The sequence below is a fragment of the Myotis nattereri genome (genome assembly GCF_964212035.1).
Source record: "Myotis nattereri genome assembly, chromosome: 13".
Taxonomy (NCBI): domain Eukaryota; kingdom Metazoa; phylum Chordata; class Mammalia; order Chiroptera; family Vespertilionidae; genus Myotis; species Myotis nattereri.
In genome coordinates, this window is record NC_138088.1 from 50,001,774 (window position 1) to 50,020,056 (window position 18,283).

Sequence of the window (18,283 nt, forward strand, 5' to 3'; positions counted from 1 at the left end):
CCTTATTCTAACAAAATCAGTATATTATGTCAAATTTCTGAGAGATGGAAGTAAAGAGTCTTCAGAAAAGATCATTTCACTCCCCCTTCTAAATTGCACAGTGGTACTAGTGGGGGCTAATGGGAAATTCTGTCTTCATGCAGATTATTAGGGCTCTAGCCTAACAATTCTATTAATAATTGAGTAATATTTCAGTGACATTATAAGCATTTAATTTGTTACAGGTACTAGTAAAAATTATCTTACTTGGGAAACCTAATTAGAGTCTAAAGGTGCTTTATCTGTGACCATTATTATTTATATTTCATAAGTCATCTAATTTATTGTTTATCATTACTGGTATTATTTATGTAGAGAATTTAACCTTCTACTGGTCTGATCAGGCTTAATCTACAAATAACATTCACATTTGTTGTCAATACCTTTTACTTTTTATGATTTTGTGGACATTACTCTTCAGTAAGTCTAGCTATCTAGCTATCACTTAAAACCTGGTGTCTACCACTAAAGAAAATGTATATGACTCAATTTATTTTAATATGTGTTTTTAATAGAACAGTATACTAATGTATAATTTTTCCTCATTTAGTGATTTTCTTACCTCAAAACTCATTTTATCATAGTTCAGTCTTATAATTGCTAGATAAGAATGTAACAGAGTATTTTGTATAATGAATAGTGTCCTTTGATTATATTTTAATTTGCATGTTATAACTTGTTTTTAATTAGCTACATGATAATTTGCAAAGCACACAGTTTATAAAGTGCAGAGAGAAAAACTCTACAAAAAAACTCTACAAAAGTGGTATCTAAAAACATTTAACAATTTTGACCTTTCTCCTATTAAAGAGGAAACTTCCACTGATGTTTAACAGATTTTGTGCTGTGGTACATACTTAGCTATTTTGAATTACAAAGCTAAAAGGCGTAAATAGCCTTGAAAAAAATACATTTCTAACCTGAATTGAATTAATGATTATTTTGACTAGAAATTCTTTTACCTCTTTAGTCATTCTGTAGTAAGGTACTCAGTATAAATAATGTATTTGTAAATGTTTTGCCATTGAGACTTCTAAAAGTTTTTCCAATTTTGCATGTAACTTAAGTTGCCCATGAAATCTGTGCAATGTCATTGAACCACAAAAATGTGGAACTAAGCAATGCAATATAATTATATTGTTTATATTTATTATTTACAGCATTCAAAACTATGGTTTGTGTTTGTGTGTTTGTTTTTTAATCTTAGAGGAAGAGATGGGGGGAGAGAAACATCGATTGGTTGCCTCCCGTACATGCCCTGACCAGGAATCGAACCTGCCACCTTTTGGTGTACAGGGATGATGTTCCAACCATCTGAGCCACACTGGCCAGGGCTCTTTTTTTTTTTTTTTTTTAAGGGACTACATAAAGAATCCTGTATAATAAAAGGCTAGTATGCAAATCAACCAAACAGCATAATGACCAGTCCCTATGATGTGCACTGACCACCAGGGGGCCGACACTCAAGCAGGAGTTGCCCCCCGGTGGTCAGTGCACTCCCACAGGGGGAGTGCTGCTCGGCCAGAAGCCCCCAAGGGCTTCTGAAGTGCAAGAGGGAGCAGCCGGGCTGAGGGAACCCCCCTACTTCTCTGCCACCACCCCCCCCCCCCCCGCCCCGTCAGTGTATGAATGTTGTGCACCAGGCCTCTAGTATATAATGAAGACTGTCCTATTATGGAAACACTGATTTAGTAGAGGTGATTTCCCCATTCTCAGCCTTCATGAAGAAAATGCTTTTTGTGGTGGTTTGTAACTGTTCATAAGGTCCTTTCTGCTGTTTATTATGTCTTGGTAACTAAAAGTGGAAGTTTAATGACTAAACATTATTTGTATTTTTAAGTGTTCATAAGAACAAAAGCTATAAGGGTAAGGGGACCTTCCAAGTTGGAACTATTTAATTGGCTGAAGAAAACTTATCAGGGAAGGTAACATAATTAGTCCTTTGCACAACGTGATTAATTTTCATCTTTACTCTTAAGATTCTTTGATATGTCTTTTTTTTTTTTTTTTTTTTTTTTTAAGTTTGAGAAGAATGAGTTGAAGGGAATCAAAACTAGAGATCAAGCAGTCAGGTGGAGAGCCTGATGGAGTAATCTAGGCAAGAGGTAACCATGGCTTTGATTGGGATTGTAGCACTGGGGATGAAAAGAAAGACATTGAAGGGAGCCTTAGGAAGAGGTATTAGTGAGACTTCATGACTGATTGGAAAAGCTGAGTTAGAGAATCAAGGTTACTCCCAAAATTACAGCATAAACATCTGATGTATGGAAGTTGGCAGCAGGACCAGGTTCTTTTAGTTTGTGTGTAAGGAGAGGATGTGTTCTGGTACCTGCAGGACATTAATTGGTGACTCCAAGTAAGCATTTGGATAGTTAAATCCAATGCTTAGAAGGTTAGGTTGGAAAACATGATCTAGCATATAAATTAAAATTGAAGCAAGAATTTTCTAGGGAGAGCAGGTAGAATGGGAAAAGGATAGAATCCCCTAGGATGGAATCCTGATCAACACCAACATTTAACTTTTGGGTACTTAGAGAGGAGTCTGCAGAAATTGAGAAGTTGCTGTAAAAGAAGTGGGAAGGAAATAAATATTTAGTAAATAGAATAGCCAATTTTATTGAGTTCAATTCTTCTAACTTCTCAGTATATTCTTCAGTATTTTACTTCCCACACTATTTTTTCTAGGATCTGCACTATACAAAATAGTTGCCACTAACTAGCCACATGTGGCTTTTAAAATTTGGTTACACTAATCACATCAAGTTCTCGGTAACCGTGGTTGGTGACTATTACATTAGTGTAGATACAGAATGTGTCATCACAGAAAAGCATGTTGAACAGTGATCCTAGTTTATGGCCACTCTTCTCCACAATTGGTTTTCAGCCCTGAAACAGAGATGACACGTAAGTGTTTGTTCAGGTTGGGCTGGTGTGCTATCTTATTTCCCTAAAGAATTGGGTGGAGGATGCCAGATAAAGATAGTTATGGGCAGGTCTTCATGGTCTTTCCAATAGACTTATATGTTGATTATATTCTTATTTGAGTCCCTTAAATCTTATCTCTAGAAATGTCACCTGTTTTTCTTTATGAAAAAAAGTTATTGTTTGTTCCTTTCCATATTCTAATAATTTAATCAACTGATTTATGGTGGTCTTTCTCCCTTTTTATTATTTAGCTTTATTTATAAATCTTTTGGAGTAGATTAGATTTGAGATAACTGGTCAAGCCTATACACTTATTTTTAACTCATCTTTGAACAGGACTAGCTTGACTGGTCTAACTGAAGAACTAGATTTCCATGGTTTTGCCCTGCTAGCAAAAATCAGGCCTAGGAAGAAAATGTCTATATTTGGGAGGGTCATAATTCAAAAATATGCACAAGAAAATTCTGACTCAAAAAGAATATCATAAAATATTAAATTTAAGTGACTAGATTATTGGCTCTTTAAAGATCTGTTAAGTGATCAGACTATCAGCTCATACTATTGTTTTTTTTACTGAGATTTAAAAAACTGATTTTTTTCTCTAAATTACAAATACTATAATATTGAATGAGTTAGCATATCTTATAAATATTACCTTCAGATTGAGCAATATGTATGTCCAAATCTTTTTAAAGATATCACCTGATTGAATATATGGTTACTTTAAATTTCCCTCTTGAGATTAGAGATAAGAATCTGAATGCCTGAATTTTTTTTAGTTTTTATCAATGACTTTGAAAAACAATTAGAAAACCTAATTTTATTTATTTTTTTAATTAAATCTTTATTCAGATTATTACATTTGTTCCTCTTTTTTTCCCCCATAACTCCCCTCCTCCCAGTTCCCGCCCCACCCTCCGCCCTCACTCCCCACCCACTGTCCTCATCCATAGGTGCACGATTTTTGTCCAGTCTCTTCCCGCATCTCCCACACCCCTTTCCCCCCCAAGAATAGTCAGTCCATTCCCTTTCTATGTCCCTGATTCTATAATAATCACCAGTTCATTCTGTTCATCAGATTATTTATTCACTTGATTCTTAGATTCACTTGTTGATAGATGCATATTTGTTGTTCATAATTTGTATCTTTACCTTTTTCTTCCTCTTCCTCTTCTTAAAGGATACCTTTCAGCATTTCATATAATCCTGGTTTGGTGGTGATGAACTCCTTTAGCTTTTCCTTATCTGTGAAGCTCTCTATCTGACCTTCAATTCTGAATGATAGCTTAGAAAACCTAATTTTAATATTACTTATATCTTAGGGAGTTCTGTGTGGTTTTTTTTAATCATTACCCAAGGATATTTTGTACATTGATTTTTAGAGCAGAAAAGTGGAAGGGAGGGGTAAAGAGAGAGAAACATCGATGTGAGAGAGACACATTGATTGCCTCCCGCATGAGCCCGACCAGAGCCAGGGATTGAACCTATAACTCAAGTACATGCCCTTGAACAGGAATCAAACGCATGCCCTTCAGTGTGCAGGCCGATGCTCTAACCATTTAGCACACTGACCAGGGCTATATCTTAGGGAATTTTAATGCATAGTGTTTAAGCTTCTAAATGTCCAAATTTGCTGTGGCAGAAGTATTCAGAATGCTTGGAATTAGCCTTTTAGTTTCTGAAGTGTAGGCATACCATGTATGTGAGTACATATTTATGAATATGGGAGATAGTCAAAACATAATGGAGAAAACATACATGAAGTGAACTTGTGTTTTAAGTCAGGCAGGTGATTGATTTGTAAAGAAGTTCCTGGTGTTGATTTTGGAGGATCATTGTTTTGCTGAATTTTATTTATTATATGCCTTGTAAGTAGCACTACTTAGTATAAAACGTTTATCATATAGCTTGTCAAACACTTGCTATTGAGGTCACAGTCTAATGGATTTCACACATATTTGAGTAATCTTCTAAAAAGTTAAGAATAGCTGATTTCATTCAGAGCTCAATTTTCCTAACCTCCAAACAAAGCACCTCCTGTTATTGCTTATTAAGGGCTATCCTGAGGCAATTGAGAATATGGTTGCCTTTAAAAAAAATAATCATAGACTGGTTTATAGAAAATAAAATATTAACATGGAGAGTTAGGGATGAACCTGGGTTTAGAATGATTACAATTTTCCATTAAAATGTTTTAAGACTTCTTTTTTTACTTTTGTGAACATTAGCTTAGTTGCAAATAAGAAATCTACACGTTTTGGCCTTTGATGTCAACTTCAAAAGAATATTGTATAGTCAAGAATTCTAAGTAACCCCTACCTTATTTAGATTGAAGATGAAAACTAAAAGCAAAATTGTTCTAGTTTTCTGTTTTTGTACAGTAATAACTATCCTGTTACTTCCCCAGGGCATAAGCAGTCTTACTACATCATAGGTGAGATACCCGAGTGATAAGGTTTACTTTTTTCATTTTACATATATACACATACATATGTACTTATACACACTTCATGGAGATTGCATTTCTCCAGCTTTTCTAATACATTTGAATACCATGTAGTAAATGCCAGTTTTTTCAAATATACAATTCTAAAATATACAAACAAATCTAAGTTGAAGAGTTTGCTTATATCTAAGAAACTTGGCAGTTATTTAATAACTTTTATATACTACTAGAGGCCTGGTGCACGAAATTCATGCACTGGGTGGGTGTCCCTCAGCCCAGCCTGCCCAATTTGAACTTCAGTGATGGTTGTGCCTCTTCTTTGGTAGCTAATAATGTAAGTAACGGTGTGTATCCTTACATATTATGAACTGTTCCAAAACCTTTGATCTCCACTCCCTCCTTTGCTTTTCACACACAGAGATACCTATTAAAACCCATTAAAGCCATATTTTCCCACGTTCATGTTGTTTTTAATTATTATTTCTCATGCTAATTATTAATTAGCTGTCAAACTTTAGGTTGGGCAATCTCGGGATCTATTTGCATGTCTGAGGAAAATTCAAATTAATAAAGGAGAAAGTGTTGCCAACTAAAATGCTCTCAATGCATAATGGTCACCTATTAAATATCAAACACTATGTTATGTATTTGCTCATTTAATCTTCATTTAAGAATGTGCATGAGATGTGTACAAGTATTTCCCCCATTTTTATCTGAGGAAATGGGCCCAGAAAGTTAGTTAATACAATGCTTACGTGACAGAAACAGGACCAGAACCCTGGTTTGTTTTGCTCCAAAGCTCAGACTCATGACTTGAATGCCTCCCCAGGCAGGGTTCCCTTTAGGATGGAGGACCTTGAGCTTTGTCATTAACTAAGGAGGATAGAAAAGAAATCATTTCTAGGGAGCCGTGATAGACCACCGTGTGTGTGTGTGTGTGTGTGTGTGTGTGTGTGTGTGTGTGTGTGTTGGGAACCCTGTCTCCTTGGATTCTTTGAGTAAATGTGAAGGTGATTCACCTTACCTAATCAGATTAATGGGATGTTAGTTCAGGAGTTACTAATGTTGGCGACAATTAATAGGGCCAGTGGATCTGGCTCACCTGTTATGCCTAAGAATATCACTCGCCATGACTGTTTCAAGCTTTGCTTTTCCTTATGCTTCTGAACACAGCAGGCAAGATAACTCACCTGGATTTGGGGGGGAAGGGACGCCTATTTGTGAGGGCCCGCCTGAAGGCCTGCAGGAGGGGATGGTAGGTTCATATGTGTGCACAGCCCTCACATCTCAGTGGAAACACAAACATGTCCTGCGGGGTTGGGCAGCAGCAAAGAGTCAGATGGGAGCCCAAACTTTGTTGGCATCCTGAAGGTAGAGATGATCCTGGCAGACTGCTGACTTCCTGGTCTTTCCCAGAAGCCCTTGCAGAGACAGAAAGCACCTGGCTTAATCTTCCAGGCTGGGCAGGATGGGCTAGCACTTCAGAATCTCATCGATGAAGGTGGTGGCAGGACTTCACTTGTGAGTATAGTATAGTGGGATTGGCCTGGCAGTGATGAGAAATGGATGGTGGTACTTAAGGCAGCTCCCACGACAACACTCTTGCAGTCCATGCTTTGCTTTTAGCTTACATTTGCCTTCAGTGACAGTGTGATTCCAAAAGGGCTCCAGCACAGATACAAGAAAGTGAAGGAATTGAATAATAGCTAAAAGGAAGCAATAGATTATTTTCCTAGTGACTGCCCGCCCCCCCCCCCCCATCCCCGTCCTCTGTGTCAGCAATACAGCCACTTGACAGATGTTTAGTTCCAGCTGTGCACACGGCATGGACGGCAGTGGGAACATTGTGTTCCCCACCTGCTCATTGTGTTCAGATGGCTGAGGGTGTGTTTAAGGTCTCTCTGTGTGGGTGTGTAGCCTAATTGTGGGTGTACTAGTATGTGTCCAAACTACCATTTGTGAGGGTTATATCAGCCTAGGAGTCCAAGCTAATAAGGCACGTAGCTTTTTCTTAGTCAAATCTTAAAACACACACACACAAAACAGAAAGTAAGCTATTAATACCACCTCTCTCCAGTTCCTCACTCCCTTTAGATGAAGTCAGGTTGTATTTTGGTGTCGTTTTGCCTGACACTTTAATTGCAGATGTAATAGGAGTAGATTCCAGAAATTTATTGTCATCTTTTTAATAAAAAAAAAACTTATTTGACCATACTGTTAACTTTCTTTTCATATATTTTTATTGATTTTAGAGAGAGAGAGGAAGGGAGAGGGATAGAAAGCTAGAAACATTGATCATGTGCTTCCTGCACACCTCCTACTGGTGATCAACCCACAACCTGGGCATGTGTCCTGACCGGGAATTGATCCAGTGACCTCCTGGTTCATGGGTCAATGCTCAACCACTGAGCCACACGAACCAGGAGGAAATTTGATTTTTAAGAAACCTGTTTTGGGTATGCTCTGGGAATACAAAGGTGGTCAGGATAGTCCCTTTCCCTCACTAGATTATCATACAAATGAACAGATAAGCTAGTGCAAAAAGGGTTCACCCAAGCTATGGAAGAAACATTTACAGGCACCAGGAGAGGGAGTGGCTGCTCCCACCAAGGGGAGGCTAGCAATCCTGGGGTTGCACAACCAGTTAGTGTAGTGCTTGCTGTCCAGCAGGTTGGCTGTTGGGAAGTGTTGTGTCTGATGCTTCCTCCAATGCAGCAGGATCATATGTGGAATGAAAGAACACATCGTCCTAGACTCTGCTGCCCTAGGAGCCAAGCATGGACGAGGAGCTCAGGGATGCAGGGAGGATTGGCCGGCTGGTCACTGCTCTCATTCCTGATGGACCTCTTGCAGGTCCCTCTGTCGTGTGGCAGAGGGAGTTAGAGATCTTGTTGGCTTATAATCAGGAAACATGGGGTCCAGGTTTTACCCTGCTGCTGATTACTTGGGCAGGCTAAGCTAGTCTCTCAGGTCCTTGTTTCCCCATCTGCAAAGGCAGGTAATAATAGCTACATATTAGGGTTGTTTGGGGAATAACATTAAATATCTGGTACATAAACTGCTCAGCATTGTGCCTGACGGGGGTCAGTGCTAACACATAGTATTCATTTTTATTAATGGACCTCTATTTGTGTGCCCAGAGCTGACTCATCCTCAGGCCATCAAAGTCAACCTCCATATTTACAACAGCTCTTACCTGTTCTGCCCAGATCCCTGGAGGGCTATGACACCCTCCTAGCTGACCCACCAGGGCACTGATTCTCAATCTGGGGCCCATTCTTCCTAGCTCAGGTTGGCTTGAGAAAAGTCCTCAGGTCATCTGAACCCCCTTCCTGCCCCCACTGAGACTTGTTGCTTGGGGCAGTGAGTCTTAAGCAGGGTGCATGTTCGCATTCCCTCCCCACCCCCCAGCTTTGCTAAAATACACAAACTGCATCCCACTTTGACGCATCAGACTTGCATAATGGTGGAGCACTGGTAAGTGTATGTTACCTTTCCAGGCAATGCTGATAAACAGGCCTGGTTAAGAAGTGCTATCTTTGTGGATGTCTCTCTGCTCAACGCTGTCTCACCAAGCTAGCATAGCACTGAAACGTCTAGCAAAAAGTAATGGTGGCCAGTAGCTTTTCAAAGCTCAGAGATACTGATCCTAGTGTCAAACCAAGGAGGCAGGGTCTTTGGAGATGAGGTAAACGTGTCAAGAGGAGGAACTCGGGGGTATAAAGGGACTTTGCATATAGCCCTGGACATGCTGTATACTGGGTGCTTAACAAACGGCAGTGATGATTATCATTAATAGTTGTGTATTGGACTAGCTCCTTGAAGGCCTGTATCCATTTTAGGATAAAAGACTCCAAACCAGGAAATTAAGAAACCAATTGGCTGTTTGGGAAGCATTTAGAAAATGTGATGAGAGGTGCCATGCACAGGCCAGTAGCAGAGATTTCAAAATAGCACTGTGGTCTCTGTTCCCCTTTCCCCTTTTGCTTCTGAAATGAGAAAGGAAGGAGAGTGTGTTAGCAGCTGGTGCAGAGACAGGCAGTGAAGGCCTCTCAATACTCAGCCCTATGTTCTGGGAACGACATGGTGAACCCCAGACTGCCACGGGCTTTGAGTTTTGTCTCCGCATTCATTCTTGACGTTTGGGGCTCCTGGTTGCTGTGCTACGGTGAGTGTAAACACGTTTCCAACGGAGCCTCTTGCAAAATTTCTGCTCCTGCCAAGAGACTCAGAGCTGAGTTCTGAGTAAAAGATGGGAAGCGATGGGCTCAATGGAAGGAGGAAATTCTGCCTTTTCAGCCCTGAGGTGATCCAGAAAAGGGGATGAGAGAGACTCCTCAGAATTAAGATAGGAAGGAGAGTGCCCCTCCCCCCAACCCCCCAAGCAAAGACTGGGAGGGAGATAAAGGCACTGCAGTCAAATGAGATATCTGTGAAGTACTTTAGCTAGACTCTGTGACTCTTTACATCAAGAGCAGCAGCATCAATAGCTTTATCAGCAACTTGGGTTCAAGGTGATGCTCAAGGTCCTGAATTAGTCCCCCCCCCCCCGCCCCCCGCCCCCCCAACCTCCACCTGAGCCTGCATCCTGCTGGGGAGAGGTGATCTGTTCAATCCTTGGGACTTCCAGCTAAGGCGACTGCATAAGCTTTTGCTGTAAGAACTTTCCTTGAGGTCTAATCTCTCTTTTGCTGACAGTTCCTATCCTCTTGAGCCTTACTCTTAAACTGCCTACTGCTCATTGGAAAAGTGCAGATAGCCCAACACAGGCTGGTGCTCTAGAAACTGTTACAATTTATTGAAGGACATCAAGCATGCGGAGAAAAACAAGGCATTCGCCCCAACTCTATGCTATTCCTATCGCAGAGAACATGGGAAAGTCTCTCTTCTCTTGGCCAGCACCCACCCCTTACTAAAAGATGGGGTGTGTGCATTTGTAAACTGGGGGTAGGGTGAGAGGGGGGTGGAGTCTAGCTTTCCTGCCGCAACAAAGACACGATGGTTCACAGCTGTCCAGAGCTGGGTATCCAGAGAGGCAGGGTCCAGGCCTGTTGGATCGCGGGAAGGGTGGGCTATGCCAGGCCAGGGTGGGTGTCAGTCCTGGGCTCTGTGGCAGGACGAGCCTTTCCTTTGTCTGACCTTAGCAGACAAATCCCCGCTCCCGCTGGGCGTAGACACACAGTGTGTGCTTTAGAAAGATGTCTGCAACATGACGGTGCAATTTAAAATCTGGGTCCTACTTTCCTGAGCTTGGACTCAAACATGTCCTGAGATAGGAGAAGGCGCTTTAGGCAAAGGACTGCAGGGGCGGGAGAAGGCGCCTGGTGCTGGCGGGTAGCTTCCCGGCGGTGACCATAAGTGGCCAGCAGGTGTCAGTGCGCCCTCGCTCAGTCGCGGCGTGGGCCTCCGCCTCCAGGACCCCTCCCCACCGCGGTCTTAGGGGGCGCGGTCCGGACCCGGAGTCGCTCGGGTCTGGCCGACAGCTCTGCTGCGGGGACGACACGTGGTCACCCTCCCCAACCGCAGCGCTGAACTCTGCCTGGGGCTGCTCCCCCGGAGGCGCTCCCCATTCCGCCCCAGGGGGGGCGATCCGCACCTGTGCCTTCCTTTCTCACCGGGACTCTACTCGCCACGGCCGCCCCGCCGGTAGCACTTACGGTTGAGGGCAGCCCGGCCCAGGGCGGGACTGCTCCGGATGCAACCCGTACCGGTGGCCGCTTGTCCAGATTCGGGTCACGGGTCTCCAACCCCCTTCCTCCCAGGACGCAGCTCGATGGGGACACTCCCGGGTGCCCGCTGCTTTCTGCTGGGCTGGCCGTAGCTGCTCTGCCAATTCCCAGCAGGGGCCGCTCCCCGCTCCCGGGGCACGCTCTTAACCCCCTGGCTCAGGGCACCCGCCTCTCCAAAGGGCAGGTCCCGCTGCGGAGGCAGGGCTCCCCTGGGTCAGGCGCGGGGCACCGGCTCTGGACCCGCGGAGGGGAGGCGCAAGGGGCGGGGGAGGGTCGGCTTCCCACGTGGGGGCTGACGACGGCTGCTCGGCAACGCCGGCCTGATCCCGGGGCTATAAAACCAGTCCACCGCCAGCGCCGCGAGCAGCAGCAGCTCGGCTTCCGTGCAGACGCCCTGCAGCCGGCGCGCCGCTGCCCGGCCACCCCAGCGCTTTCTCCCCCGGCCCCGCGCTCCCGCCTCGACCCACGCTGCCTCCGGACCGGCGAGTCCGGCCGCGCTCCGCGCTCGCAGCGCGCCAGGCCGACGCCCCAAAGACCCTCTGCCTAGACCGCGGCTCCTGGAGGGTCCATTGCCCTCCCGCCCGGGACCGCCTGAGCACGGGGGCGCCTTCATGCGGCCCCCACACCTCTCGCCCGCCGCCGCCGCCCCCGAGCTCCGCGCGCTGCGCCCCGGGCCCAGCAGGGCACGCAACTTTGGAAGTCGCGCGGCGCTCCGAGAGACGGCAGAGTCCGCGCCCGGGCCCCAGCCCTGGCCCCGCCGGCCCCGCCGCGTCTGGGGGAAGCAGGAGAGCCGGTGATCGCTTCGGGGATGTAAGGAGACGGACGGAGGACCCAAAGCCCGCATCAGCACCCCTCGGCTGCCTCCCGGGGTGGGGGCGGGCCCCGCTCACGGTAAGACCTCTCGCTTTTGCTCGGGCTCAAGGGTCAAGCTATAGATATATACATGTATTTTAAATTTCCTGTTATCTCTCCAAGTTACCAGGCCAGCGGTGATTTTTGTTCTCTCTCCGCGAAGAATAAATCTCTTCCCCCATCGGCTCGACCTACTGTCTCCCGCCGCCTAGAAATAAAAGTTGGCTGCTTGTAGGAGCTGGTAGCCAGCAGGCGCCCACCCCGGGCGCCCGAAGCACGGACAGGGGCGCCGTTCGCTGGAGCAGGGCCCAATGGGCCGCTAGCGGCTCCCCAGCTCCAGCTGGACGTCCCTGCGGTCCCCACCCCATGTGAGGCGCCGCGGGGCGAGCGGGCCGCGGGAGGAAGAGGAGGACCCACGGGCTCCGAGCCGGAAGGCTGCTGGCACCAGGCCCAGGCGAGCGGGCACCCGCGTTCATGTTCCGCCAGGAGCAGCCGCTGGCCGAGGGCAGCTTCGGGCCCATGGGCTCCCTGCAGCCGGACGCCGGCAATGCGAGCTGGAACGGGACCGAGGCGCCGGGGGGCGGCGCCTGGGCCGTCCCCTACTCTTTGCAGGTGACGTTGACGCTCGTGTGCCTGGCCGGGCTGCTCATGCTGCTCACCGTGTTCGGCAACGTGCTGGTCATCATCGCCGTGTTCACCAGCCGCGCGCTCAAGGCGCCCCAGAACCTCTTCCTGGTGTCGCTGGCCTCGGCCGACATCCTGGTGGCCACGCTCGTCATCCCTTTCTCGCTGGCCAACGAGGTCATGGGCTACTGGTACTTCGGCAAGGTGTGGTGCGAGATCTACCTGGCGCTCGACGTGCTCTTCTGCACCTCGTCCATCGTGCACCTGTGCGCCATCAGCCTGGACCGCTACTGGTCCATCACGCAGGCCATCGAGTACAACCTGAAGCGCACGCCGCGCCGCATCAAGGCCATCATCGTCACCGTGTGGGTCATCTCGGCCGTCATCTCCTTCCCGCCGCTCATCTCCATCGAGAAGAAGGGCGGCGGCGGCCAGCAGCAGGACGAGCCGCGCTGCGAGATCAACGACCAGAAGTGGTACGTCATCGCGTCGTGCATCGGCTCCTTCTTCGCGCCCTGCCTCATCATGATCCTGGTCTACGTGCGCATCTACCAGATCGCCAAGCGCCGCACCCGCGTGCCGCCCAGCCGCCGGGGCCCGGACCACGCGCCGCCGGGGGGCGCCGAGCGCCGGCCCAACGGCCTGGGCCCCGAGCGCGGCCTGGGCCCCGGGGGCGCCGAGGCCGAGCCGCTGCCCGCCCAGCTCAACGGGGCCCCCGGGGAGCCCGCGCCGGCCGGGCCGCGCGACACCGACGTGCTGGACCTGGAGGAGAGCTCGTCGTCCGAGCACGGGGAGAGGGCCCCGGGGTCCCGCCGGTCCGAGCGCGGCAGCCGCTCCAAGGGCCAGACCCGGGAGAACCCGGCCAAGCCCGGGGACAGCCTGCCGCGGCGCGGGCAGGGCGCGGGGCCCGGGGCGCTGGGGACCGGCCCCGAGGAGGAGCGCGGCGGGGGCGCCAAGGCGTCGCGCTGGCGCGGGCGGCAGAACCGCGAGAAGCGCTTCACCTTCGTGCTGGCCGTGGTCATCGGCGTGTTTGTGGTGTGCTGGTTCCCCTTCTTCTTCACCTACACGCTCACGGCCGTCGGCTGCGACGTGCCGCGCACGCTCTTCAAGTTCTTCTTCTGGTTCGGCTACTGCAACAGCTCGCTGAACCCGGTCATCTACACCATCTTCAACCACGACTTCCGCCGCGCCTTCAAGAAGATCCTCTGCCGCGGGGACAGAAAGCGCATCGTGTGAGCGCGGAGCCCGCCCGGGCCCCCGGCCCCCGCGGAGGACTCGCGCGGACCGCAGGCGGCGGATCCGAGGGCGCGTCTGCCGGTCCCGGCGCGCTGACCACCCGGCCTGCCGGCCCCGCGCGCCCCAGCCTGGGGGCTGCTCTGCGGCCTCGGTTGAACATCTGCTCTCCCTCCCGGGGAAGAATACTGGCCGCGAGGGCCACACGCCTCCCCCCGCCCCACCTTCCCCCATCATTGTTAGGGCCGCTCCGCGCTCGGAGCCATCTTCCAGGGTCCGTGGGCCGCCCCTGATCAGTATTGTTTCCTGAAGGTATTGTCCCCTCCCCTGAGTCCAGACAGAGCAGTCCAGAGCCATCGCTGAAGCCCAGAGGATATGGCTCTCCAAGCGGTTACCTGGCCTTGGCACATGGCTCCCCCCTCCCCCAATCTCTGTTTTTACACACAGCTCAGGGCAGCCCGGCCCGCCCTCCCACCCTCCCCTGTAAATAGACACTATTTTTTGAAAGAATCTGCGGGGCGGTGGCGGGGGTCCCTAATGTCGCTTGGCGTTTGTTGCCGGAATCCTGGCTGTGGGAGATGCCCTAGAGGCAGACACGTGGTGTCTGGGGCAGGGCAGGCCCCTCCGCAATGCAAGCCCTTTTCTAGTGCCGTCATGACGTCCCTCCGTGTCCTTTTCCACCAGCAACTGGTGACTGTCCCTCGGGGCCTGGCCCTGCTTTGAGATGTCCTGAGGGGGAAAAGATTTGTCCATTTTGCTCCTGTGCCTCACAGCGTAATTGCCTTTTCCTATGTAAATATTGCCATGGTGGACCAAGACAGAAGCAATGAACCTTTCCGCCTTGCATCAGCCCCGTGTATAAAGCCATTACCCCCCAGGCACCCTTTAACTCACTTTAAAACCTCTTTCTGAAGTCCCCTCCCTCCTTTTCTCCGGGGCCACTGCTTGAAGAATATGTATGTTTCTATTTTGTGTTGGATGTGCGCCTCTCTGTCTCCCAGAGTGCTGACTGTGGGGAAATCGTCGAGCTGCTGTTTTTAGACACAGAGAAGTGTAAATTATGTGGAAGAGGCAAACCTGATACAATTTGCCCAAGGTAAACAGTTTGAAAAGACAAATGGGCCTGCCAAACTGTACAGTTCCTGCCCCAAGAGCTCTTAGGTATCAAAGTGTTGTCCTTTCCCCACCTCTGTTTTTCTGGTTGAGATCGCATCACTGATGAATTCCCAAAGTCAACGGAGGAGGGCGGAGACCTCGTGTTTACATGAGTTTCTACACGTTTCAGACAGAGACTCTTTAAGGCCTGCACTCTCATTTTACTAAAGAAAACTTAATGTCAGCACATGTTGCTAATGACAGTGGATTTTTTTAAATAAAAAAGTTTACAGATCAAATGTGAAATAAACCTGAATTAAATGCTCCTGCCTGTTAATCTGAGTTTCCAAAAGCTTTAAGACTCCGAGAACATCTTTAAATTGAAAAATACATGCACTTTATAAAACACCTTTACAAGTGCAAGCAACAACAAAGCTACCATTTACTAAGTGTTTGGTTTTTTTTAATGTGCTGGACACAACGAGGAGCCCACGATAGGTTTTGCTTCATTTAATCTTCCCACAAACCCTATGAATTAAGGACTATTATTATATCCATTTTACAGGTGAAGAAACTGAGTCTCAGAGGGCAAGATGTTTGCCCAAGGTTAACAAGAGGTGGAAATGCTTCGTAGCAGCTTTGTCTGGTTCCGGGGTCTGTATTCTTAACCCCAGCCTTGCCAGAGGCGCATGGTTACCCCTTTGCAGAATGCTGCCAGCAGTGAGGTCTCTACACAAAGCGTGCCATGTACACAAAGTATGGGCTGTGTTCCAAGTGTGCAGATATCCACAGAGTGTGCAGATACCGCAGGGTGTCTCTATGCCCTGAAGTGTGTACATAGTCCAAAAGGTATGTATATCCCCTGAAGTATGGCATATGCACCAAGTGTGGAATATACTCCAAAATGTGTATCGCACCTTACAGCACGATAATGTACAACATGCGTGTAGCCCATGGTGTGGGATAAATACCTAAATAGAAGCATGTCTTGGTTGGTGGCTTGAAATCTCTCTGGCCAAAAGCTGTGAGACTGTGTCACCTCCTGTCCTCCCTGTTGCATTTCTGTAACATCAAGTTCTGCCCTGCTGTCCCGGGGAGCTGAAGATCCTCAGTGTACGGTGGTGGCTATAGCACTCAGAAGTGGGAAGGGCCCTTAGAAATCCAAGAACCCGACGCCTCATTTTCCAAGAGGAGTGGCTTGCGCAGGGTCCCACAGCTCTGGGTGACAGGGCTCTGGACCCACGCTGCCTCGTGCAGCTGGAGGCAGCTGGAGCCGCTCTGTGTCTGATCACACACACAGCTGATGGAGCGCTATTCATCCGGGAGCTGGGTTTGAGGGGCCATCACAAGCCACAGGTCATGGTTTGGGGAAGGATGGACTCTGTAAGGCAGGCACTTCGTAAGGACGGACTTTGTAAGGTCCTGGAGCACTCTCTGGGCCACACTTGTCTTCTTTAACTTTTTTAGTGGGGGCCAAGAGGTGTGTCAGGGTGGAAGCCCTGAGAAGTCATCTGGGTCCTGAGGGGCCCTGCGGGGAGGGAAGGCATCGGTTCCCAGAGGTTTATGGAGAGGTGGGAACATCTGACCCTGCAGACCGGGGTGGGCAGGCTGCTGGTTCCAGTGACCCTTGCCTAGGGGCTCCACACCATGGCCTTTGCTGCCAAGTCTGGCTGCCTGGTCTGGTGCTGAGCCTGGCTCCCTGCCCCCACTCCAGCCTCTTTCTCCCTCCCACTCCAGGCACCCATCGCCCCAAAGGCAAACAGTGCCAGACAATAAGCCAGCCTGGCAGGCCCCCAGGAACTGGGCTGTGTGTCTCAGACGCAGGGGCAGATACAAACAGTGCTTGCTGTTGACTCTTTTCTGCTCTGTCTGCGGGTCTGTGTTTGTCTTCCCTTCACCCCCAGAGGCCCCGCTCCCTGGGAAAGCGGGAAGTGTGGGCAGCCCCTCCCCCCCTTTTCCAGCTGCAGAGAAGCCTCAGAGATGGAGGAGTCCTGGGCAACATGGGGAGAGAGGGCCGGAGTCGGCAGGGGCATCTGCCATCACTGTTCATTGCCGAGGGCTTAAGCAAGTCTGCAAAGGGGTGGGGTGTGGTGGGGAGGGGACTGGAGGAGGAGAAATGGCCCTCACGGGGTTCTTAGCTAAAGATCAGGAGGTGAGACTGTCACCTCACAGCTTCCTGTCCACATCTGGTCTGGATTACCAGCCCAAGGGGACCTGTCTTCATGATGGAATCTCCTATTTTATGTGACTTTGGTTAGCATATCAAAAGCCACTGGCTTTTGGGTCTAAAGCATGTTTTGCTAGATTTATTCTTGCAAGGTGTCTTGAGTTGGAGGAGTGCCCTTGCTTGAGCCTGGGTGCAAGACTTTATTCAGTATCTTCTGTGCTATGGGGCTGGAGGGGAGAATGGCGAAAAAGTGCCTTCGGTTTCCCCCCTTTATGACTCTATAATCAAATCAGAGTTTTAGAGCCAGAAGTTCCCACACACATCCTCCACTCTGACTTTGTGCTGTTGAGGGACCGGAGACCTAAAAGGGTGACTGGTGATGGGACCTTGTGGGCAACCTCGAGCCCACTGCTCCCTGACTCTCCGTCTGATGCCGTCGATATTCATCAGGAATCCTGTTTTGCTGTTGGATTTGGTGAGTTGCTGATCAACCCCAGAGGAGCCCTCTTTGCTTGCTCTGTGCCAAGCACCATGCCAGGCACTGTGAGGAGGCCCTCTCCCGTGTCCTGCAGAGCCCAGCACTGGTCCCTAAGTGGTTATTAGGGCTGCCCTGTGCTCTGGAAGCATTAAGGCTGCCGGGGATGGGGGTGCAGGATGTGCGGTGTGAAGCATTAAGTAGCCATACAACAGTGACAGCGTGGCGGGGGTCAGTGGATGCTGAGTGCCCTGAAGGTCATGGCATCTCTCTGTACTGTTGTGTGTGCAGTAGGGGAGAGGTCGCTGCGGCTGGGAGGTCAGGGAGTAGAATGTGGGAGATGGGGTGCCAGGACTGTAGCTGAGGAAGGGGGGCAGGGAAGGCAGCTCGGGTTCCAGCAGCTGAGCCCCGTGGAAGCACTGCACGGCCTAAGGCAAGCCTCAGCTTTCATTTCTCCCACCTGATCCCCCTTGAGGACACCCATCCTACCAGGAAACCTACCTCCCTGACTCAGATAGCAGGATCCAAGCACCCAGGCTCCTGCCCTTGGCAGAGCCAGGGCTCACCACCAGGCCAGGAGTGCAGGCGTCTGCCCTGGGCCCGTATCGCCCACAGTGGGCCTGAGGGTCTGGGACGCTCAGTAGAGGGCGTGCCTGCGAGGGAAGCCATGTGGAGTCACGCGGCACCATCACCAACAC

The 18,283-nt window shown here is 49.1% G+C and overlaps 1 protein-coding gene across 1 annotated transcript; it reads left to right on the forward strand.

Annotated features, from left to right (window-relative positions):
- Positions 1–12,396: 12,396 nt before the first annotated feature.
- ADRA2A (adrenoceptor alpha 2A) lies at positions 12,397–13,851 on the forward strand (the record flags this gene model as incomplete). Its single annotated transcript, XM_081105091.1, has 1 exon — positions 12,397–13,851. The coding sequence occupies exon 1, from the start codon at positions 12,466–12,468 to the stop codon at positions 13,849–13,851; it is 1,386 nt and encodes a 461-aa protein (XP_080961217.1). The 5' UTR covers positions 12,397–12,465.
- Between the last annotated feature and the right edge of the window lie 4,432 nt (positions 13,852–18,283).